The sequence below is a fragment of the Cherax quadricarinatus genome, chromosome 37 (assembly GCF_038502225.1).
Source record: "Cherax quadricarinatus isolate ZL_2023a chromosome 37, ASM3850222v1, whole genome shotgun sequence".
In the NCBI taxonomy this organism is placed as follows: domain Eukaryota; kingdom Metazoa; phylum Arthropoda; class Malacostraca; order Decapoda; family Parastacidae; genus Cherax; species Cherax quadricarinatus.
In genome coordinates, this window is record NC_091328.1 from 6334056 (window position 1) to 6360403 (window position 26348).

Below are 26348 nucleotides of genomic sequence, written 5' to 3' on the forward strand. Positions count from 1 at the left end.
ACTGTAGTGGACGACCCTTGTTTATTTATATTAAGATAAATTAATTTGGTTTACAGCAGTATAGACTTTAAACCATAATTAACAAATTCTCTTAAGAGTTGCAATAACCTTAACCAAACTCCATTCAAGGGAGGTTCATTGATGCCGGTGAGGCTCAAGGGAGGTTCATTGATGCCAGTGAGGCTCAAGAACTGAACCTGCGCTTTCCTCGAGTAACTTGAATCTCCTTAATTCACCCAGTCGATGTTTAGCCCCCACACGGGTTTAGCGCTCCCCGTGAATTTAATCTCCAGGCACTAAATTCATAAAGTACGTGTTTAGGTAAACTGTTTACATGCTCTGAAGAATAAACCTTGGTGTATAAATATCCATATTTTTGATAAAAAAAAAAATACTGCAGAGGTACTTTGATCCTGGGACTAACCTCCCTATTCTTGGCTCTAACCTGATTGCTTCCCAGGAGCTGCATGACCGTTACAGGTTTAGCGCTCTTACTTTCATTCACAAATATTTGATTTAGCTTTCAAAGCTATTTGTAAAATGTCTTTCAATGACCGCCCCCCTTCCCCATCAACGACGGGGTTGAGCCAAGAAGTTTTACCATTTCCCTTGGATTGAACCAGGTTGTAAAGATTCCTGATCAAGCAATTAAAAAATATTTATGTAGTGCTTGGTAAATGTTTGTCTATTGAAGCTACAGTTGAATTATTACTCTGCTGTTATGCTGAACTTTTTATTAGAGATAAATTAGGTCTGGAGCAGACATGAGGTAAGGCTGAAACAGACTGCGTATATGGAAAGACAATAACATTGAGTATAGTATGTGCAGCAGGTGATAAGCATGCTCTTCAAGGGAGGTAGGTGCCTTGATGCCTGTGAAGGGTTCTTGATCAAAGGAATTAGCGCTATTTGCCCATAAATGGACTCTTGACTGCGCCTCTTATTCCGGGCGTTTTATGGGCCTAATTTATTTCCTCGTGCAAGACACGTGTATAATAAGTATTAAGTGCTTAAAGATTTATATTAAAATTTCCTAAACTTCAAAGTTTAGAATATTGTAAATGTATTCATATATACTTAGTATTTCTCTCTAAGAGGTTCCTTGATGCTGGTGAGAAGCTTTTGATTCACGGAATTGGGCATGACTAGTGCCTTCCATATACCCCCCCTCCCCAAGTGCTGTAAAACCCTTACGGGTTTAGTGGTCCTATACTGAATGTAATATGCTTAAATACTTTTTCTTGAGGATTTAATATTTTTTATTTTCATGTTATTTTTCATTAAATTTATTAATTCAAACTTATGGTTCAGCTGATCCATGAACTGCAATTATATTCAGCTGTTAGCATTTACCAATCCATTTTTAAAAATACATGTACAAGGTATACTTAATATTATAAAGCCCCTCGCTATGCAGAGCATAATGCGGCCCACACCTGTCTACTAACACCCAGGTACCTAGTTCACTGCTAGGTGGAGGGACGTCAGGTGTCTTAAGGAATCTCGTCCTAATTGTTTCCACCTGTACCTGACCTCAGTGTGTGAGCTGAGTGCTCTAGCAATCTAGCTATTGGCCACCTCAAGACATCAGCTTTTTGTATTTTTTGTTTAGCTCTGAAGTGTGCAACAAAACTTATGTTGTAAGACATGAAAGTCCTTATGGTTTATAAACTGAAAGCATTATTAATCGTGCAATTCCATTAGCTTTCGTTACTAGATTAAGCCAGTGGAAACTTTCGGCAAAATCAATTTAAAAGTACAATACACTGTTAACTTCAGGCATTGCTATATTGCTTATAAGAGTAAGATTTAAATATTCCCATGGTGTGCCGTAGGCATAGTTATCGGTTTCTTGATGAACCTTGAAGATTCCATGTACTTCTTGATATTCGGAAGCTGCTCGAAGCGTTTCACATACTCTTTAAGGTTGTTGGCGTTATCAAGGCAGGTGGGATCCAACTCCAGGTGGACAGACAAAAGTTCGTAGATCAGAAAGTCAGGGAAGGTGATCTGTTGGCAAATGTTATGCAGTTATCAGAAGCCGTGTTCTAATGGCAGCTTGAATAGTTTTTTTTTTTATATTTTATTGAAAAGACATACATAGTACATAAAAATAAACGACAAATTACATAGTGAAAACAGTGATGAAAAATTCTGCATAGTACATGTACTTTCCAATTAACATATTACATCTGAAAGACAAATCTGTACAGTAAACAATGACCATTCCAATCCTTGAAGTAATGACATTATGTCTGGAACACTAAATCTAACCTAAAGACTCCTTGGCAAGTACATCTAATTCCTGATTGTACATCCTGCCACGGAATGTACACCTTACATTCTGAAAACACTACCCCCCCCCCTCTTCTTGCATGTCAAGCCACCTGACACGTAACAATCTTTATATGTAACTGTATATTGTATGAAATACTTTCATTATTCCATATTGAACAACATGATACGTTCAGTATCACTCAATGTATTGAGATAATATAAAATTCAATGCTACATGATTCATGTACAACGTATATCTACTAAACACCCAAACATATCACCTTCTCGAGGAAGGTATAAATATATACATATGTTACATACACTTTACAACACAACCAGTGAAAACACAAATACCTAATCCTATGTCATCCATCAATTACCCTATAATATATATCAATTCAATGGTAACCTAAACCTACGGGCTCTATTGAGCTCCCATGAAAAAACAATATGTATTAAGAAAACAGGATAAGTCAAGCTTTCTAAAAATATTTCACCCATATCATTAAAACCACTACTAAGATGTAAGTCTGTTATCACAAAACATAACAGTGCATCACCTTCACACGTCGATAAATACTGAAGCTTCCTACCACACGCAATACTTCATGTGTATATATATATTTCGCATTCACACAGTGCACCCATTTTGTCATTTCATTACACACATACCAATAATTTCGTTGCAGATATATAATATTCCATCACATTACGACATCTGTCGTCCTTTGTCATTAGCATAATTAATAATTAAATTGAAGAACTTGTATCGTTCACAACACACAACCCGCTCATCACACAGTCAAAGGCACTTATGTCTCAGTACTATATTCATTCTCTTCCACACTAAACCCTTTCACACTGTCCTTATCGGGAAGCCAGCCCGCCGCGACCCCTTACATTGCACGTAAATCCCATAAATCCCTCAACCTAAAACTCCGATAGCCCTCAGTAAAAGCAGTCTCCCAACTCCCTCTATAAATTTCCCTATTACGACACTTAGTTCTGTAAAATGTCGCAGCTAACACCTTTATCCTCTCATCCACGCCCACCTCCCTCATGGCCCATGACGTATATATAAAATCCGTGACCAAATACGCCACTGCATTCTCCACCATCTTACTCACCCCACCTATATCCAAACTTAAAGCCCGCAACACCTGCAACCCTCCCCCACCCACTAACCTGAACACCTTTCCTAACCAGACCCGCACCACTTCTATACAGTCACAAAAATATACCGCATGCAAAATTGTCTCCATGCTTCCACACGCTCTACATTCCCCTCCCTCCCTTATCCTCCTATTGAATAGGACAACCCCAGACGGCAAAATCCCATGTAAAAATCTAAACATTACCTCCCGAACACCCGGTTTTACACGTAATTGTTTTAGACGCGTCCATATTTCGTTCCACGCATACATAGGGTATGCCCCTTCAACAGCAGCCACCACTGACCTACCTTCCACTCCTTCGAGGACCCGCAATTTAACACACGACGGATCCCTCACTGTCATTAATAACCTCAACATGGCCTCACCAACTATTAAATCCCTACCCCCCCACCACCGTTGCATATCCTTACGTACTCTCACAAGTCCACCTCCCCTGAAGCCCCCCGCCCTTATATAACTTAGTTTTAGGTACACGCTCATCATCCTTTTTTCCAGAGGTAAAAGTCCCAGCCCTCCCCGACTGACCAGAAGTGTTAACACTGCTCTACTTAACCATTCGCAGCCCGATCCCCATATAAACCTAAAAACCCCATGTTGTAAACGTTTCACCTCACGTCTCATCAGCGGGTACATGACAACGACATGCCATATCTTGCTGTACAATAGCACGTTCGTCACTATTACTCTTTGATGCAGCGTTAGTTGCGCCGCCCTCAAACCACCAAGTCTTTTCAATACTCCATTCACTATTCTCACCGAATTCACCTCTTGAGCCACCCGTGTATTTCTCACATAAATTATCCCACATATCATTAGTTGATCCACCACCTTCCACCCACCCCCTACCACCTCATCCCCATTTGTACTATCCCTTAAGTCTAGAAACTTAGTCTTCTCAACATTAATTTTCATACCTGAAGCCTCCCCAAACACATCCACCACCTTACCCACCCTAAGCAAATCCCCATTACCTCTCACCAAAACAGTCGTGTCATCCACATAACCTACGATACCAGCCCCCCCTCCCCCCGGTCAGTACCCTCCCCACCTCCCGCAACACACCTCCGAATGGCCCTATAAAATGGATCCTGTATACACGCAAACAATATTTGTGATAGTGGGCAGCCTTGGCGCAGTCCCCGTCGCATCTGTATTTTAACTCCTAGCCTCCCATTAACCTGCACCCTCATCGATGCCCCCTGATACAATAATTTTGCCCAAGATATTATTTCTTCCCCAAAACCTTGCCAACGCATAAACCTCCATAACGCTTCCCTTTCTACACTATCATAAGCAGCCTTCCAATCTAACGCCAATACACCTCCATCACCCAACTCCCCCCTGTTTCTCTATAAATTCTCGAATCATGCCATGCCCTTCATACATCGACCTTCCTGGCACCCCATATTGCCCCCTATCAATTACCTTGCCTATTACCCTCTTGATTCTGTTCCCTAATATTCTCGCAAACAACTTATAATCTCCACACATAAGCGAAAGTGCCCGATAATCCATTACCGTTGACTGCTCCCCTTTCGGTACCAACACCACAACGGCCGTCCATTGCTGCTCTCCCATTACCTCAGCCGCCTTAAGTATGTTAAACAGCCTTACTAAAAAAACCCTCAGAACTCCTTTCTTTACGTAGAAATCATTTGGCAGTCCGTCTATACCCAGCGCCTTTCCCAAGCTCACTCCTGACAACGCCTGCCAAATCTCACACTCCGTAATCGGCCCACCTAATGTCACCCGATCTTGACCATCAAGCTCACACTGCACATACTCTCCCATTTCCCTCAATGCCACCTCACGGAAGCCCACACTTTGCGTATATGACTTAAACCAAGCGTCTACATATCCACTCATACCCTCTGTCGTTACCAATGCTTGACCCGCTCTATACCCTTCCATCCCTACATGTACGTTTAACCCCATCATCTCCATCGTCACTCTCCTCTTTCTCTGGCCTCTTAACACGCAAGCCGACGGCCGATCACCCCATAGCACTTCTTCCAATCCTCCCATAATTCGCACACCATCAAAACGCTCGTTTTGCAATACCCTAATACTCTCCTTTAAACCCTCAATGTCCTGCACTGGATAGCTTGCTCCTCCTCTTGCATAACAGTCCCGCAGCTGCCCTTCAAGATATCTTTGAAACCCATACTTTAACCGATTATCTTCCCTCCCACGACAAATATAATATTCTCTGATACGATTTTTAGCCACCGAATCCCACCAATTTACCAGTTCATCATCCCCCGGCGCCTCATCCACCAACCGTTCCCACAATTGCGCAAAAGACTGACAACATTCCTCACCCTGCAAAAGCCTCACATTTAACTTCCAATAACCTTGACCCCTTCTAGGCAATCCCTCCCATTCTAGGTCCACCATTACTCCTCTGTGATCCGAAAAAACCGCGTCCACCACACGCACTCTGCTCACTATTACTGTTCGGGGCACATACAATCGATCCAGTCTTGCCGCATATCCACGTCTAACAAAAGTATGTTCTACAACCCCACCCCGTCCAACGTCCATTAACCCCACTCCATTTAATAATTCCCCCAAAATCCCCAAACAATACCCTGCCCCTCTAGGTTCCACATCCTTACGCCTTATCACACAATTCCAATCACCACCAATTACAGCTACACCCGGCAAAGCACGCAAATAATATACTAAGACATCCTTCACAAATTTATTCTTAATACGCACATCTCCCTCTGCTGGACCATACACACACACCAAACTCATCTGTACCCTACCCCACCACCCATCTACACGAATCACCCTCCCCTCCCCCCCCTCACAATGCCTCACTACGAACGGGCTAGTTTCCCTTACCAGGATGGCAACTCCTCCTTTCAACCTTATCGCATGCTCCACATACACATTATACCCATTTACCTTCAACTCATAACCTGGTCTGTAGTTGTGTTCCTGCACGAACACCACGTCAACACTATTACGCACCAAATATTCACTAAACCATACACACTTTCTCTCTGATCTCAATCCATTAATGTTCAATGTCATGCACTTGAAGCTTACAGAGTGGTTTTCCTTCTTGACCCTGGTACTGTCTTGCCACCAGATCGTTTCGTGACACCTCGGTCCCTCTCCCCCCCTTTAGAAACGCTCTTAACCAACTCCTGCCCCGTAGGGCCGCTGTTTCCTCTCTGCGTAACATCCGCCCAGGACTTTTTGTCAGTGCGCTGAGCAGGCGTGATCACGTCCTCGGAGTCAGATAGTGCAGCAGCGCGCTTCCGTGATGCTCCCTCTGCTTCCATCATGTCGTCTGATACATTGTCCCGGTGGACCTCCACCTCCACAGCTTGCATCAAAAGATTCTTATCACACTGCGCAGACCTCAGATCCTGTTCCACGCCCGGATCCACAACAGACCCAAGAACTAGATCTGGACTCCCAACCTTCCCAAGACTCTTGTCAGCCAATAACACATTTAAAGCCATGGCTAATGAGTCTTCCACATCGCTAGCACTCGCAGTCGGGGTGTCCTCTTCCAACACCTGAGCTGCGTTCAATGAAGGGGTGTCCCCCCCCCTCGTCACACCTGCTGACTCCATCTCCTCCGCTCTCTCGACCTCCTCACTCCAGGACCCACCTTGTGTAGGCAGAGTCACATAAGGCAAATCCTCACTCTTCTCTATTGCTGTATGTCGTTGCCTTTGTTCCATGTTGCCACGCCTCCTTTCACACAGAGCCGCTAGGTGATCATATGACCCACATAACCGACAGGTCCGGCGTTGCCCAGCGTATGTCACAAACACCTGGGTACGAAATTCTGGCAGCACTACGTACGACGGAATAGGGTAACGTAACGTCATCTTCACAGAATACGTTCCTTCGAGTTTCCCTGCGTATGGCCCAGTGGCCCACTTCCCAACAGTGGCCATATGTACTGTACCATATTTGCCCATCGCAAGACGGATGTCAGAATCATCCGCCTCGAATGGCACATTTCTAATCTTAACCCATGTGTAATGGCGAGAAACGTCGTGAAGTCGCACGGTCACAGCGGAGTTAACTGTCAAAGTAACCTCCTGGTACTTGTCGACTACCGCCTCATACACACTTGCCAAATTAAACTTGACAAAGATCCTCGTCGTGCCATTCAGCGCTACTCCATATATCTCCTCGTCAGCAATACCATATGTATCTCGTATGATTGCAGGTAGTATCAGGTCCATAGAAGTTCCTGTCACAGCCCCACGGATAAGCTCAACACAGACTGTGTTTATGCGTCTCCGGCTTGCCTGCGCCATGCTGTGAAAATATAACTGCCACTAATCAACACCAGGGGGTAGCAGCAGCGCACGTCCTCTCTACTCAAGGGCTGAGAGACGAAATGATACTGTAGTTACGGGAGTGTTCCGTAGTTATTATGAGTAAGGCGCTTTATTTGATTATAATATGAGTAAGTCAACAATACGAAATGTATCTTGCGATGTTACAGATTTTGTTGAAATGAATCTTGTAGACATCACTTAAATATAAAAATATTAACTGCTTATCTCTTAAAACAAACCTGGTAAAACCTACATTGATTATAATAATAATTTACCCTGTTACTGTACTAATAAAACAAATTTTTGCTGAAAAACAATCTCGTAACAGTTTTCAAAAATATGAAAACATTAAATCGAAAAAAAAAAACGAGACTGCCATCCTTAAACTAAGAGTTGATCAGAACTTACTTGGTCACCTGCGAACCATGGTTGACTGCCCAGGAGGTCAGAGACTGCCTTCACTATTGTCTTAATGTCCTTAAGGTACTGGTCTTTTTCTGTGGGCTGTTGAATGAGAATTTAAATGACTAACATCGTAATGGACACGTTCGTTTAAAGATTAAGTAGTCTAGTTTATACATGAGATACTTGTGGAACATTCGGGTATCTTTATTTTGGAAATGTTTCGTCACACAGTGGCTTCTTCAGTCCAATACAGAAAGAGGTGGAAGATGAGGGGTTCGAAGTAATCAGTCAGTCTGGAGTCGATGTGGTCAGTCCATCAGTCTTGACTGAACACATCAACTCCAGGCTGAGGGACTGATTACCTTGAACCCCTCATCTTCCACTTCTTGCTGCATTGGACTGAAGAATCCACTGTGTGGCGAGACGTTTCCAGAATAAAGATACCCAAATGTTGCACAAGTGTCTCATGTATCAACTTGTCGGTTTTGTAAACCATTTATTCAAAAAGTCTATAATTTTATTTCCTTAAAATTTTGTGAATATAATTCCCTTGAAAACTGGGGTACCTTGATGCTTATGAAGGGTTCTTGATTAAGAGAAGTGAAGCTACCCTTCCCTTTCTGGAAACAAACCTGATTACCTTCCATCCCCTGAGCACCATATTATCATTAAGGGACCAATATTTCACTGAATATAATCTATAATGTAAATTGTTCCATTGTAATACCAAATTTCATTGTTTTAAATAATTATAAACTGTAATCCATCATATTGTAAATTGTTTTAAATTGTTATATTGTAATACTGTAATCTTTATTAACTAATTCAATTGTGTAAAAAGTCTCTACTAGACTTATCAGAACCATGTAGCATCACCTGATATAATATTTAATTTTCCTGTCCTCACTCTAACTCATCTAATGACCATATGAACTATGTATTATTGCCTTACTATTCTTAATTTAATCTTTAAGTTTGCCCGAAATGCTCAGCTTACAGAGGAGCTTTTGGCATGTACACCCAACTATTATATTCCTCTGTACAACCATTTAATTTGTCAAAATAAAAAATCTAAATTGTTCAATATCTAAGATTCACACCGTAGGTGTTGAATATTACAAGCTCAACAGGAAATGTGACCTACGTAGTTCATATAGGCGAATCGGGCATATACCATACGTATGTCCATGGCTTGGTGCTCGAGCATGTCCACCTTTATCTTGTCTTTCTCAGTCTTGCCACACATGTTGTTCTGACGACCCAAGTGGCGCAGGATGGCATGACTCTGAGTGATTTTGATGTCGCCATCAATGTAGTATGGAAGCTGAAAAAGTTATTGCATGAAGTGGTACAACATTATTATCATCTTTGAGCGTTAAAGAGAAATATTTAATCTCACTGCAGCAATATTCCAGCATAGATAGATCAAGCGACCTGAAGAGTGTCATCATGGGCTTGGCATCCCTAGTTTTGAAGGTTCTCATGTCGTAGGGGTTCTTAAGGTTCTCATTATCCATCCTGTCATTTTTCTGGCAGATACGATTGATACAATCTTGCGGTCTTTAAAGGTGGGGTCCTCTGACATGATCACTCCCAGGTCTTTTGCATTAGTTTTTCGCTCTATTGTGTGGTTGGAATTTGTTTTATATTCCGAGATAGTTTTAATTTCCTCACGTTTTCTATATCGGAGTAATTGAAATTTCTCATTATTGAACTTTATATTATTTTCTGCGGCCCATTTAAAGATTTGGTTGATGTCCGCCTGGAGTCTTGCGGTGTCCAGGCGGACATCTTTAAATGGGCCGCAGAAAGCAATATGAAGTTCAATGATGAGAAATTTCAATTACTCCGATATAGAAAACGTGAAGAAATTAAAATTATATCGGAGTATAAAACAAATTCCAACCACACAATAGAGCAAAAACTAGTGTAAGACCTGGGAGTGATCATGTCAGAGGATCTCACCTTCAATGACCACAACACTGTATCAATCGCATCTGCTAGAAAAATGACACGAGGGATAATGAGAACCTTCAAAACTGGGGATGCCAAGCCCATGATGACACTCTTCAGGTCACTTGTTCTATCTAGGCTGGAATATTGCTGCACACTAACAGCACCTTTCAAGGCAGGTGAAATTGCTGACCTAGAAAATGTACAGAGAACCTTCACGGCACACATAACTGCGATAAAACACCTCAATTACTGGAAACGCTTGAAGTTCCTCAACCTATACTCCCTGGAATGCAGGCGGGAGAGATACATGATTGTATACACTTGGAAAATCCTAGAGGGATTAGTACCAAACTTGCACACGAAAATCACTCACTACGAAAGCAAAAGACTCGGCAGATGATGCAACATCCCCCCAATGAGAAGCAGGAGTGTCACTAGCATGATAAGAGACAACACAATAAGTGTCAGGGGCCCGATACTGTTCAACTGCCTCCCAGCATACATAAGGGGGATTATCAATAGACCCCTGGTTGTCTTCAAGAAAGCACTGGACAGGCACCTAAAGTTAGTAGTACCTGACCACCCGGGCTGTGGTTCATACATCGGATTGCGTGTTGCCAACAGTAACAGCCTGGTTGATCAGTCCCTGATCCATCATAAGGCCTGGTCACAGACCGGGCCGCGGGAACGTTGACCCCCGAAATCCTTTCCAGTTATTCTCCAGAAGTGGGTTACTGTGAGCGCGGAATATTTAGCTTCAGCGCAGGGAGAAGTGGGTTTATTCTCTATAAGGATTACAATGCTGAGTTTACAGAAATTTGGTTATTGTGTGGTTTACATGTAGTAAAATTGTGATTACAGAGTGTACCACTAGAACGCTTAGCATGGCTGTGAGCGAGGAATGTTTAAGAAGATAAGATAAGATTTCGTTCGGATTTTTAACCCCGGAGGGTTAGCCACCCAGGATAACCCAAGAAAGTCAGTGCGTCATCGAGGACTGTCTAACTTATTTCCATTGGGGTCCTTAATCTTGTCCCCCAGGATGCGACCCACACCAGTCGACTAACACCCAGGTACCTATTTGCTGCTAGGTGAACAGGACAACAGGTGTAAGGAAACGTGTCGAATGTTTCCACCCGCCGGGAATCGAACCCGGACCCTCCGTGTGTGAAGCGGGAGCTTTAGCCACCAGGCCACCGGGCCTGGTGGCAGAGAGAAGTGGGTTACTGTGAGAGACTTGAGGAGCAGCACCACAATAAAGGCACTTTATACCCTCATTCACGATCCACAAGCTTACTTTTATGTGGTTTATTTGCATATATGAGACCTTGCTTGAATATTCCGTTCAAGTGGGGTTCCTTAATTTTAGAAAACAAAGGCTTCTGATCTAGGGAATTGCAGATATCCTATTCTTGCCTGAATAAAACCTCAGTACCTCCTATTCACAGGTGCTGTATGACTCCCAAGGGTTTACAGCTTCCCCTTGAATATAAAAATAATGAGCCCCCGTATAGTCATCATCTTTTCCTGTCATTGGATAATGCGTTCATCATCACTAATTTCGTGCTGATTAAATACTTCATAACTTGTGTTTGACTCGGATTTTGAGAGTCCATATTGTGATGTAGTCCACTATGCTTGTGAGGTCTCTAAGGGACACCTAATTTAACCTAATTAAATGGTCACACCTTGCCTTAGCAAATAGCTGTCAGACACACCTTTCAGCTTAAAGTCTGAGGTCTTTTGTTCTTGATGGAGTCAGATCTCGGCGTCAGGTCAAAACATGTGATGCACACCCCACTGTGGGGGTGCTTGAAGGACCATATAAGCCCAAGGAACAGCTGAGGAAGGGGATTTTTTTGAGCGGAGCTGCTGCTGTATGCAGAGCTCTGAGCAGCAGAGTCGAGCGAAGCTCTGGCCTGTGTGCAGAGCTGAGCTGGAGAGTCTCGGGAGGAGACTCTGTTGGAGACATTGGGCAGATTACTGACTTTGAGCAGTACTCGTTCTGTGTAGGTCTTGGGACCTGTGGTTAGTGTGTGATTTAGTTCCTGTGGCGAACTGTCCTCTGAACTATATTTTAAGTTATATTCTGTTTCGTCAGTTGATTGTATTCCTTGTCTCACTGCTTATGTGTACCATCCTCATTTATCTAAAACTAATAATGTTCTCCTGTTCCCAAATATGTTATTGTACAAGGACTTAATAATAAACTGTGTTTGAGTGGAACAGTAATATTCACTGTCCCCGTTTATTCATTATTTTATACCAAGTACTGAGAGGGTGAGTAGTGTGGTGGTGGTGGTGGTGGTAATGAGAGTGATGGTGTAGTCACCAGTAACCTCACATTACCTCCGCTAATCACTCGACTCGCCACTCCTGCCTATCTCACTCCTACTCCCTCCCTTAACTCTTTTATTCCCCAATTACCTGAACGTTTCCATTACCCCCCTTCCCTAAATGACAATATAGTGTCCCTTATTCTTCATACTTGTCCCCCGAGGGTGGCTGCCTTCATACCGGTAAAAGGCTCTTGATTTAAGGAATTGGACCTATCCTTCCCTTCCTTGGGTGGAGTCTAAATGCCTACCATTTTTCGAGCGCTGTATGATCCCTGCGGCTTTAGCGCTTTCCAATGAAACTATCCAGACACTCTTCTGATATATTATTATCTACTCTGTCTATTCCCCGAAATAATCGTGTATATGTTAATCATGTCCTTCCAAGTCGTCCTCTTTCAGAGTTGTCCAGTTCAGTTCCTTCAGTCACTCCTTAATGGACACACCCCTCAGGTCTGGGGCTCTGTCTAGTTGAAAATCTTTGTACCATATTAATTATTTTACTTTGGTTTGAGTAGCTATGAGGTTAGGTTTCATCCTGAAAGTACGAGGGAGCGTGTGCACTCACCTATAGTGCCTGTAGGGGTCAAGTTGTAGCTCCTGGTCCCGCCTCTTAACTTGCTGTTTGCTAGATTTACACCCGCCTACCCTAGTCGGTCTTATCATGCCTACTTTTAAAGCTATGTATAAAGTCTGCCTCCATTATATGTCATTCCACTTTCCGACCACTCTGAGACTGAGGAAATACTTCCTGACATCCCAGTGGCTCATGTGTTTTTAACTTCCAGCTGAGTCCCGTTTCTCGCTTCAGACAGCCTGTCCCTGTCTACCCTATCAATCTTCCTGAGTCTTTTATTATATTTCCCCTGGTTCTTCTATCCTCCAACGTCGATAAATTCAATTTCATTAGACTCTCATGATACTAGAGCTTAAACCCCTTTAACTCTATGACAAGCCTTACTGCATATTTCTTCACTTTCATCAGTTTCTAACATGTTTCTCCAGGAGTGGGATACATACTGGTGCTGCGTGCTCAAAGATGGGCCTAATAAATGTTGTACAAAGTGCCTGGAAGGACATGAGATTCCTGAAGGCCACACTCAGATTTGCCAGGCGAGCACTGGCTGCAGAGGTTATCCGGGATGTGTGTGTACCCACCTAGTTGTGGTTGCATGGGTCGAGTCATAGCTCCTGACCCAGCCTCGTCACTGTGTGTGTGTGTACTCACCTAGTTGTGGTTGCAGGGGTCGAGTCTTAGCTCCTGGCCCCGCCTCTTCACCAGTTGCTACTGGGCCCTCTCTCTTCCCGCTCCATGAGCTTTATCAAACCTCGTCTTAAAACTGTGTATGGTTCCTGTCTCCACTACGTCATTTTCTAGGCTATTCCACTGCCTGACAACTCTATGACTGTGTGTGTACTCACCTAGTTGTGGTTGCAGGGGTCGACTCATAGCTCCTGACCCAGCCTCGTCACTGTGTGTGTGTACTCACCTAGTTGCGGTTGCAGGGGTCGACTCATAGTTCCTGACCCAGCCTCGTCACTGTGTGTGTGTGTGTGTGTGTGTGTGTGTGTGTGTGTGTGTGTGTGTGTGTGTACTCACCTAGTTGTGGTTGCAGGGGTCGAGTCATAGCTCCTGACTCAGCTTCTTCACTGTGTGTGTGTGTGTGTGTACTCACCTGGTTGTGGTTGCAGGGGTCGAGTCATAGCTCCTGACCCAGCCTCGTCACTGTGTGTGTGTGTGTGTGTGTGTGTGTACTCACCTAGTTGTGGTTGCAGGGGTCGAGTCATAGCTCCTGACTCAGCCTCTTCACTGTGTGTGTGTGTGTACTCACCTAGTTGTGGTTGCAGGGGTCGAGTCATAGCTCCTGACCCAGCCTCGTCACTGTGTGTGTGTGTGTGTGTGTGTGTACTCACCTAGTTGTGGTTGTAGGGATCGAGTCTTAGCTCCTGGCCCCGCCTCTTCACCAGTTGCTACTGGGCCCTCTCTCCCCCCCGCTCCATGAGCTTTATCAAACCTCGTCTTAAAACTGTGTATGGTTCCTGCCTCCACTACGTCATTTTCTAGGCTATTCCACTGCCTGACAACTCTATGACTGTGTGTGTACTCACCTAGTTGTGGTTGCAGGGGTCGACTCATAGCTCCTGACCCAGCCTCGTCACTGTGTGTGTACTCACCTAGTTGCGGTTGCAGGGGTCGACTCATAGTTCCTGACCCAGCCTCGTCACTGTGTGTGTGTGTGTGTGTGTGTGTGTGTGTACTCACCTAGTTGTGGTTGCAGGGGTCGAGTCATAGCTCCTGACTCAGCCTCGTCACTGTGTGTGTGTGTGTGTGTGTACTCACCTAGTTATGGTTGCAGGGGTCGAGTCATAGCTCCTGACTCAGCCTCTTCACTGTGTGTGTGTGTGTACTCACCTAGTTGTGGTTGCAGGGGTCGAGTCATAGCTCCTGACCCAGCCTCATCACTGTGTGTGTGTGTGTGTGTACTCACCTGGTTGTGGATACAGGGGTCGAGTCATAGCTCCTGACCCAGCCTCTTCACTGTGTGTGTGTGTGTGCGCGTGTGTGTGTACTCACCTAGTTGTGGTTGCAGGGTTCGAGTCATAGCTCCTGGCCCCGCCTCCTCACTGTGTGTGTGTGTCAAGGGGATGTACGAAGGGGAAGTGGCTTCCTGTTCCGGAGTGATTAATGATAAGAAAAATCTATTAATTCCATGAAAACCTTGGAGCTCCTGACTACCACAACACTGATGAATGAACTGTCCTGCTATGCACTATGTAACCAAGGTCCACTATATAACAATAACCAAGGCTCACTAAGTAACAATGTAACAAAGGTTCACTATGTAACAGTGTAAAAAAGATCCACCTTATAACAATGTAACCAAGGTCCACTCTGTAACAATATAACCAAGGTTCACTACGCAGCAATGGAGGCAATGTTCACTACGTAACACTGTAACCAAGGTTCACTATGCAATGTCTGAAAGAGACGTCCTAACTAAGAGCCCTTTAATAATAATAATAATAATAATAATAATGGTCCGAACAACGTTATTTATGGCTAAAAGATCAGAATATAAAAAATTGTATTTGCCAAAAATATTAAAACCGGACGAGTTACAGAAAAACCTAAATCCCTAAAAACTAATTTATATAACAAAACTTTGAATATTTAATTGATAAGTATTCTTAACTTGAATTCAAACACAAGATTAGAAACTTGTATAAAAAAATAGGTAAAATGTGGATAGGTTATATAACAAGGTCATATATATATATATATATATATATATATATATATATATATATATATATATATATATATATATATATATATATATATGCAATAAGATCACAGTAAACAGGTGATTTCAAAATATGCAAAACAACCACTCTGAAAGAATAGAGAAAACTTGGTTGATATGCCTTCTCTTCTTAAGACTTTTAATATTAAAGTTGTATTCAAAAATCTTGATACAGTAAAAAAACTTTTGATTAAGAATTCCCCCCAAAATGCTGATGGATGTGTCTATAAGATTCCTTGTAAAATTTGCGATAAAGTTTATTACGGTCAAACTGGTAAAAATCTCGAACTAAGATTAAAACAACATAAATATAGCATTAGAACTGGACAAGATTCCAATGCTCTATTTATTCATGTAAGAGATTTTAACCATCCAATTGATTTTCAAAAAGTTGAGAAAGTAGTATCAAGCAAGTCCATGGTCGACAGGAATATAATTGAATCTTGTTTCATAAAAAGCAGTTTTGACAATAATATGAATATTTCCTTTGGTTTATATAAATTAGATCCATTTATAATTAATAGAATTTGGGAAGAATTTAATAATACACTGGACAAATAAATAGCTTGGGGGTGAGTTGTGCAAAGGACCAAGTTGGGTCGGCGCGCGTCACGTGTTTAACCGTTGTGGGATCTGATAGTGAGGTGCTGGCCGGACCCCTTATATAGCTTCCTTGGATGCTTCACTTTCATAATTCCTTGATAATGTGAGTAGTCACGAAAGCGCTTGGAATTTCTCTATTCTTTCAGAGTGGTTGTTTTGCATATATATATATATATATATATATATATATATATATATATATATATATATATATATATATATATATATATATATATATATATATATATATATAATATATATATATATATATAATGTATATATACATATATATATACCGAGGTGTGTATATCTTATCGTATATAAGCTTAAGGTTTATTGTAATCCGTGTTTTAAGGATTTAAATTACGTAATCTTGATTGGTGGTGTACAGGTGACATGCAGCCTCGTATTGAGAAATTGTTTACCAGCTAAGGTTAAAGATTAAATATAAGGAGTATTTAGCTGATAAGACAGCTATCGTCCACACAGCCGCCCCTGCAGACGAGGTCTTGAGAAGCTGTCTCATCCACTTCTTAACGGGCTAAAATAAAGTATATTAGGTATGATTATAAATTACCCCTAGGGGGTGTTATGTCAGCATATTTCATTCACTGATTGCTGACATACTTACTTGTGTGGAGTCAAAAGTCTGCACCTCACTGCCGACTAGAGGCTGATTACAAACTCCTTGTGACACAAGAACTGCGCAGTCCCCCGTACTACAAGAAATCTGCAACCCACCTTGCTCTTGTAGAGTGAGCTATGGTGTTTTTTACACCCTCGACAGATATTGGTGACTTGATAGAAGCTGAAGTGTCCTTGGATGTCCACGTTTTCTATAGTCTAGGAATACACACACTGGTACACTATGTTCCACAAGGTTTGTCTTTATTGTTCACAATCTTATCACTAAAGAAGCTAATCACACTTCTCTGTAAGTGTTTATCGTGTTTTGTGAGACACTTTGTTCACACTAACGCACGGATCAGTGTTCTTTGTTGGTTATCCAGGCGTCAGTGTGACTCCCAGTAGGGTGAAAAGTAATCTGACCTCACAGCGTCCTACGCCGCTAGAATGCCCCTAGAACATAAAGGAAAAGCTGACCAAGTACTTTTTGCTTCCTTGCCAAACTTCCTCCATGAAGCAAAGCAGAATGCTTGATTCTTGTTGTCTTGAGCATAGACAACAATGTACACTATCTTTACCATGGTAATAAAGTGGACTCTTGCAAGGAGCGGAGGTCTCTTGACCACGTCACATACTCGTACTGCATCTGGGATCAATTACTTGCTGTAGCAGTAAACAAGATATTTGCCCCTTCTGAGAGGACTGGGCCCCTCAGGGCTGAAAGGGGCTGAAGGGGGCTGATACCCCCCTCCTGGAGAAAATTTCTCCACACCTCGTGTACTTTATTAATATATAAACATAATAAAATAAAACTTACATTGGGTAAATCAAGTCCCAGTTTGAACTTCTCGTTGAGCCACTCAGATCTGTCAAAGTCTGGAGCTGGACCGAAGTTATAGAACTTTTCTTCGTAGTCCATGCCGAGGTACTCCAGCAACAGCCTGATGGACTGTCCCAACTGAAATATAAAATATATTATAAACATAAAAGTGCAATAAACACTGATACTCTATGACCCCATAAGTTGATATTATTTGTTTTAATAAAATATTATAATTATATTATTATATTATAATTACAGTTTAATATCTTAAGTTTGTGTCATCTATTACAAGTTTGGTTTTGAATTAAATTTAATTATAATTTAGATTAATGAAGAGAAGTGTGGATGGTCATTAATCTGGAGTTATTAATGACCAGAACGTGTTACACTTACCTAGACCATAATGTATGATTTATATATATATATATATATATATATATATATATATATATATATATATATATATATATATATATATATATATATATATATATATATATATATATATATATATATGCAAAACAACCACTCTGAAAGAATAGAGAAATTCCAAGCGCTTTCGTGACTACTCACATTATCAAGGAACTATGAAAGTAAAGCATCCAAGGAAGGTATATAAGGGGTCTGGCCAACACCTCACTATCAGATCCCACAACGGTTAAACACCTGACGCGCGCCGGCCCAACTGGACAGGTCCTTTGCACAACCCACCAACAAACTATTCTACCCAAGAAAATTTTAAAAATTATTATTTGTCCAGTGTATTATTAAATTCTTCCCAAATTCTATTAATTATAAATGGATCTAATTTATATAAACCAAAGGGGCACACCACCATGTGCTGGACACAGTGCACACAACCGAGGAAGAAGTGAAGAGGCTTCTGAGTGAGCTAGATACCTCAAAGGCAATGGGGCCAGATAACATCTCCCCATGGGTATTGAGAGAGGGAGCAGAGGCGCTCTGTGTACCCCTAACAACAATATTCAATACATCTATCGAAACAGGGAGATTACCTGAGGCATGGAAGACAGCAAATGTAGTCCCAAGCTTTAAAAAAGGAGACAGACATGAAGCATTAAACTACAGACCAGTGTCACTGACATGTATAGTATGCAAAATCATGGAGAAGATTATCAGGAGAAGAGTGGTGGAACACCTAGAAAGGAATGATCTCATCAACAGCAGCCAACATGGTTTCAGGGACGGGAAATCCTGTGTCACAAACCTACTGGAGTTCTATGACATGGTGACAGTAGTAAGACAAGAGAGAGAGGGGTGGGTGGATTGCATATTCTTGGACTGCAAGAAGGCGTTTGACACAGTTCCACACAAGAGAGTGGTGCAAAAACTGGAGGACCAAGCAGGGATAACAGGGAAGGCACTACAATGGATCAGGGAATACTTGTCAGGAAGACAGCAGCGAGTCATGGTACGTGGCGAGGTGTCAGAGTGGGCACCTGTGACCAGCGGGGTCCCACAGGGGTCAGTCCTAGGACCAGTGCTGTTTCTGGTATTTGTGAACGACATGACGGAAGGAATAGACTCTGAGGTGTCCCTGTTTGCAGATGACGTGAAGTTGATGAGAAGAATTCACTCGATCGAAGACCAGGCAGAACTACAACGGGATCTGGACTACAAGGGTGATGGACTGATTACATCGTCTTCACATCTCTACTGTTCCTGCCTACTTTCTGTATTCGACTGAAGAAGCCTACTGTGTAGGCGAAACGTTTCGGAATAAAGTTGTCTTACCTAACAACCTGTCGGTATTGTATACCATTTTGATGTTCATCTTGTCAGACACTGCAACACATGGCATCTTGGTACAGAAAACACCTTGGACAAGCTTTTCAAGTGAGAAGTGTTGGATCTGAGAGGGACATGACCTCTCAGTGGTTACATTCTCACTACTACTACTACTACTACTACTACTACTACTACTACTACTACTACTACTACTACTACTACTACTACTACTAATACTCTGCACCTCTCCTTCCGACAGTATTTAAGTCTCCGCACTGTCGCTTGATCTTCAGATAGTTCCTGACTATGGAACTGAACTTCTCCAGGCCGAGGGACTGACAACCTCAAATTCTACGACTACAAGGGTGATGGACTGATTACATCGTCTTCACATCTCTACTGGTCCTGCCTATTTTCTGTATTCGACTGAAGAAGCCTACTGTGTAGGCGAAACGTTTCGGAATAAAGTTGTCTAACTGTTGCATATGTGTCTTACCTAACAACCTGTCGGTATTGTATACCATTTTGATGTTCACCTTCCCTCCCTTGTCAAGATCAAGACGTATGGGCAAGTCTCCTAAAACCTGCTGTCCCTGTTCACCTAGCAGTAAATAGGTACCTTGGTGTTGGTAGACTGTCGTGTATTGCTTCCTCGGAAAAATTTAGAAATGGTCATGTGTGAGAAACTCCATGATAGCATTTTAAAATATTATTTGGTCAAGCACATAAATTATCATTACTGAATAAAATTAGCATGGGACAAACTTACTGCTAGGTCTGTGCTATACTATCAAAGAAATACGCCTTAATCAGTATGATATATACAGGAGAAACATATACTACCTCAGTGTATATACACTAAGATAGTTTTAATATTTATTTTTGGTGATTAAATTATTCTGTTTGGGTGAACTGAGGCCTTAATAACTCAACGTACAGTCGAGGGGTTTTAAAAGGAGCCAAAAAAAAAGTTTTTGTACATAATGTACTGTATATGTGACTGTGACATTCGTGTGATCAAAGACCATTGTGTAAAAAAAATATTTATGAAATATTTAAATCTAAAATAATAATGTACTGTTTAGTAAAAAATACGGTTAGCTCAGCAGCTACTAAGTAAGTTTATTCAGGTATACACAAAAACAGTTACATATATATCATACATATAACCCAAAAAAGTCAGTCACTTATTTCCACTATAGTCCTTGTACTAAATTATCTTAACTGTGCATGACTGCAATGGTGGTGGTGACTTATTCGTCAACAAACATTGTATGTGCTGTCACGGGTCTTCATCAGATGACAAGTAACTGGTGAAGCAATGTCCTAATATACTGAGTGTACGGTTAATAATATACGATACATGTAAACATACGGAAGAGAGTATAATAAAGAATAATCTTACCCCACGTATTTTCCAATAGCCAAAGACTGGTGCCATGTTAGCAGGAAGATGACGTGTGTGGCAGTGAGGCAGCTGGCTGGTGTCAGTGCCACCCCTCTTAACATCCACTGGCAGCCCTCCCTAATATATTTACCACTCGAAAACTTCAGTATAACCCATAATTATCAGTTCTTTATCTTATATTTCACTTCTCATCTGCTTTAACATTATAAATTTTGAAACAAGATTTAATTCTGAAATAAATTGAAACCAGAAGTAGATGAGCGTCACGGTGAAACAGCAGAATTCTTGAAGGTTTCATCAGATAATTGTGATTGTCCGACTATGTTTATCTATATGAGGAAACCTCTGTCGACAGTCATAAAGCTGCATCTCACATGCACATCCCCCTCAAGGGAGGTTCCTTGACGCTGGTGAGAGGCTCTTGAGCTAGGGAATTGGATCTGTGCTCCGAATTGAGCCTGATTGCCTTCTATTCCCCCACATGCGCTGTATAATCCTACGGGTTTAGCGCTTCCCCATGATTATAATAATAATACACCTGGATGATCCTACAGGGACTGGTCCCTAATCTGCACACACAAATCACTCCCTACGAAAGCAAAAGACTTGGCAGGCGATGCAAAATACCCCCAGTGAAAAGTAGGGGCGCCATTTGTACACTAAGAGAAAACGCAATACATGTCCGGGGCCCAAGACTGTTCAACAGATTCCCACCCGGCATAAGGGTGGGAGGGAACCCCTGGGTGCCTTCAAGAGGGAGCTGGACAGATACTTGAAGTCAGTGCCGGATCAGCCGGGCTGTGGTTCGTACGTTGGACTATGTGCGGCCAGCAGCAACAGCCTAGTTGATCAGGCCCTCATCCACGGGGAGGTCTGGTTATGGACCGGGCCGCGGGCGCTTTGATCTCCGGAATACCCTCCAGGAAGGTGCCGCTGAGATATGTCAGGTGCCGCTGAGATATGTCAGGTGCCGCTGGGACAGGTCAGGTGCTCCTGGGACAGCTCAGATTAAGTGCCGCCGGAGCAGGTCAGGTCAAGCGAATTCGAGAGGAGAGGATGTCAAAGGTATCTTGATCCAAGATTATCTGTGCAATGAGTCTAGAAAGAGTGGACATCCTTCTGTATTGTTCTATGGTGTTGGTGAGGTAGATGGTGGCAGCTTCATGACCTCTGAATCCTCTACTATCCTGTAGTTTAATGGTGCAGCCACACATGTAACTCATATAGATCTGGGTAGCCACACACCGCGAGTTAGTTAAGTGGACTTAAAACTCAAGAATGAGCTAATCCCTAAACAAAGTAAATTCAGTATTTATACACTGAAAATTGAAATACAGGGATGTAAGGAAGTATTTCTTCGGCCTTACGGTAATTAGAAAGTGGAATGACCTGGATGGAGTGGTAGAGGCAAGATCAATACATAAATAACTATTAAGAATAGGTACAATAAGGCCCGGAAGCCAGGAGTGTGACCCCAGTAGAAGCCAATGCACAAGCGGGCCAGAAGCTACTGAATCGATACCTGCGACCCAATTTAGGCACATATACATTATTTTATTATTATAATCAAGGGGGAAGCGCTAAACCCGGAGGATTATACAGCGCCTGGGGGGGGGATGTGGAAGGCATTCAGACTTAATTCGGGGAACTGGAGCACAGATCCATTTCCCTAAATCAAGAGCCCCTCACCAACATCAAGGAACCTTCCTTGAGGGGGGCACATATACAATAGGTGACCACCACACTATGTATATATCCTGTCGTTGCGGGTGTTCCCCCGGAGTCTCGACCCCTGCAACCACAATTAGGTGAGTACTGTATACATCAATAAGCTGTTATGCACTCTGGAATGCAGTCTAAGAAATGTATAATGGCTTACAAGAATTTACTGTAACACCGGGAGCATGTTTTATATATATATATATATATATATATATATATATATATATATATATATATATATATATATATATATATATATATATATATATATATATATATATATATATATATATATACACACACTGCTGTGTATTCTGCGGTCATGAATATTCTAATAAACATAGACAAGGTGATTTATTTACACTAGGGGTCCCCACACTCCAGCTTACACACCACAACTGTGTCTGATCACAGCAACTGCTTCACACACTACCAGTGTCTGTCAGCAGCACCACCATCACCGCCGCCTCCAGGAGGAGCAGCTGCCTCACACCATCAGTCTCTCTAAACACCGCCAGCAGCACCACCACCAGCAGGAGGCGCTGCCTCACACCATCAGTCTCTCTAATCATCGCCAGCAGCACCACCACCAGCAGGATGCGCTGCCTCACACCATCAGTCTCTCTAATCACCGCCCCCCTCAAGGAAGGTTCCTTGATGTTGGTGAGGGGCTCTTGATTTAGGGAATTGGATCTGTGCTCCAGTTCCCCGAATTAAGCCTGAATGCCTTCCACATATCCCCCCCCCCAGGCGCTGTATAATCCTCCGGGTTTAGCGCTTCCCCCTTGATTATAATAATAATAATCTAATCACCGCCAGCAGCACCACCACCAGCAAGAGCAGCTGCCTCACACCATCAGTCTCTCTAATCACCGCCAGCAGCACCACCACCAGCAGGAGGAGCTGCCTCACAACAATAGCGTATCTTTGCTCACGTGTTGCATAAAAAATAAACAAAAATCTTGGTGTTCACTCTGACATCGCACTTCCTCTGCCCGCCATAATTGAACTTCAAAAGTAAACTTGTCTGCAATTGTCTAATAATCGTTCAGTATTAATAGAGGGACGAGAGATTAGATAAACAGCCAGTAAATATCTTCTACGAGACGGAATAATATTTTCAGTGGTAAATATGTCAGGGGAAGCTGCAGGATAAGCTTTCAGCGGAGGAACGTTTCACTGTGTAGATTATTATAATTATTAATATAATCATGGGGGAGCGCTAAACCCAAAAGATTATACAGCGCATGCAGGAGGGGGATGGAAGGTATTCAGGCTCAATTCAGGGAACTGGAGCACAGATCCAATTCCCCGGATCAAGAGCCCCTCGCCAGCGTCAAGGAACTTCCCTTGAGGGGTTCACTGTGTAGAGCTTCATCACTATAAAGCTCTACATAGAGCGAAATATCATCCCCTCCCCACCGAAAAAGCTTGTTCTGCAGTGTGTGTTTTTGTTCACTATTGTCTTCAGAATGCCATTTAGATAGGGTTGCCAGTGGGTGTTAGTGGTTGCCAGTGGGTGCCAGTGGCTGCCAGTGGGTGCCAATGGTTGTCAGTAGATGTTAATGGTTGTCAATGGGTGCCAATGGTTGCCAGTGGGTGCCAATGGTTGCCATCTAATTGGGAAAAGAAATGGAGAATTACGACCAACCCTGACAAAGTCCTTGTTAATACGATAGGATGTTTTGCATCAACCATCGAAGACAAGGGGGATATCTCCATCAGAAGTACACCTGTAACAATTAGAAACTCTAACAAGATCTTGGGATATGAAAGACAGTCTGCTCCACTCAACATCTCACGTCAGTAAAAAGATCAACATAGCCAAAGCCTTTCTTAGCAGTCTCTATACATTTAATCAAGCCCCTTCCCACATAAAAAAAAAAAACAGCTGTATAAAATGATAAGACCAATACTCGAATACCCAATAATTCCAATGTCGTTAACAACAAAGACCAACATGCTACGGTTACAACGAGTCCAGAATAGAGCTCTCCGCTTTATTACGGGTACCTGGAGTTTACCTGGAGAGAGTTCCGGGGGTCAACGCCCCCGCGGCTCAGTCTGTGACCAGGCCTCATGGTGGATCAGGGTCTGATCAGGGCCAGGAGAGACAATTAAAATAGCAGATTTACACGTACAACAGGATATTACTGCCTTGATATGCTGAAAAAGACGCAACTCTATGTAATGCAAGAACTCTACATACCAGATAGAGAACATCCTCCCCAAGTTGAAAATACTACCGACTATATCACTAACACTCCTCCTCACAGGACCCAAAGAATGACTCTCCCACAGAGGCTGCGTCGCTTCATCCTTAAAGACGATTACCAACGACCAACGACCTGTAGATGAAGATGATAGGCTAACACCAGAACCCTTCTATGTCTACTAAGAATATTATCGCTCCTAATTATGGAGATATCTTATATAACTTTCTACTTTCACATCTATTAAAAAATCGCTATATTTACTATGGCGGGACACCACCTTGAAAGAAGCCAACGTGCCCAGTAATTTTTTTATGAATTGTCTATATAATCATCGCCTTGTCTTGTCGTTGAAGTCTTCATTATACAATCGAAAAAAAAATAAAAAAAAATAAAAACGCAATTACAACTTGTATATCTATTACAATTCAGAGTCATGCACCAATATATGTGTGACTGATGGGTAAGTGTTATACCCCTTCCAATAATTTTTCTGTTATTATACACACACACACACACTCTTTAAATTGCACCGAAGTGGTTGTGTCACTTCCCTCTTACATCCTACCTCACTCCCCCTCCCACCCTTTTTCCATATTTCTATCTTTACCCATCCTTCTTCCTTACCCTTCTTACCGAAGCTCTGGTCGTAAGTTAAGTATTGCTGTAAATTTCTATGGGCTACTGGGTTCAATATTACGACATGGGATACACTAAGGGTATCCTGGCGGAGGAGTTATTACGAGTTAGTGATAGCGCCGAGAGGGACGCTGCCGGTACATGGCTGCTGTGGAGGAGTTAGGAGCTGGTGTTTACATGCTATTAATACTATCTGTATTTAGGAAGTTTGCACGATAGGGTATTTGTGTCATGTTCTAGCTATTAGTGACACTGTGTGGCATTTAAGTTTTTTTTATTGTGGTTGAATGTTTTTCTTTAGTGACGCTCCTGGATGATCTGCTCAGATTTAGCCTGCTAGGCTTAGTTTTTTTTTTTTAGAATTTGGATTAAATGTAACTCTTGTCCATTTTCAGGTATGTCTATTTTTGTGTAACACTTGCAATTTAGCCTCGAAAAAAAATAAACTTGTCAAATGCCACCAGCTTTAGGGAATTAATGGAGATAATGGGTTCCACATTACTTTTATTTCTTAATTTTTTTCGCTAAAAAAAAAAGTCTTGCTGCGATCCACCAATTTAACTTCGCAATACACGTGCAGTGTATTGCAGTGTACAGCAGTCACCCCCTCGAAGAGAGATTCTCTTGATTTAAGGCATTAGACTTCTGCTTGAATGCCTTTCCATTCCCCAAGCGTTGTATGAACCCCCTTACTGGTTTAATACTCCCCCCCCAATGTAATATGTATCAGCCGGGTATACTTCTCAGCGTTGTATCACCCTTATGGATTTAGCGCTTAGTTTTGATTTTAATAG

The 26348-nt window shown here is 42.2% G+C and overlaps 1 protein-coding gene across 1 annotated transcript; it reads right to left on the reverse strand.

Annotated features, from left to right (window-relative positions):
• Positions 1–719: 719 nt before the first annotated feature.
• On the reverse strand, positions 720–21138 carry LOC128701680 (glutathione S-transferase Mu 4-like). The gene is made up of 5 exons (XM_053795553.2): positions 20978–21138; positions 17818–17958; positions 9318–9497; positions 8177–8272; positions 720–2010 (listed from the first exon to the last, which is right to left on the reverse strand). Exons 1-5 carry the CDS (start codon positions 21011–21013, stop codon positions 1810–1812), a joined length of 654 nt encoding a protein of 217 aa, XP_053651528.2. The 5' UTR covers positions 21014–21138; the 3' UTR covers positions 720–1809.
• Positions 21139–26348: the final 5210 nt, after the last annotated feature.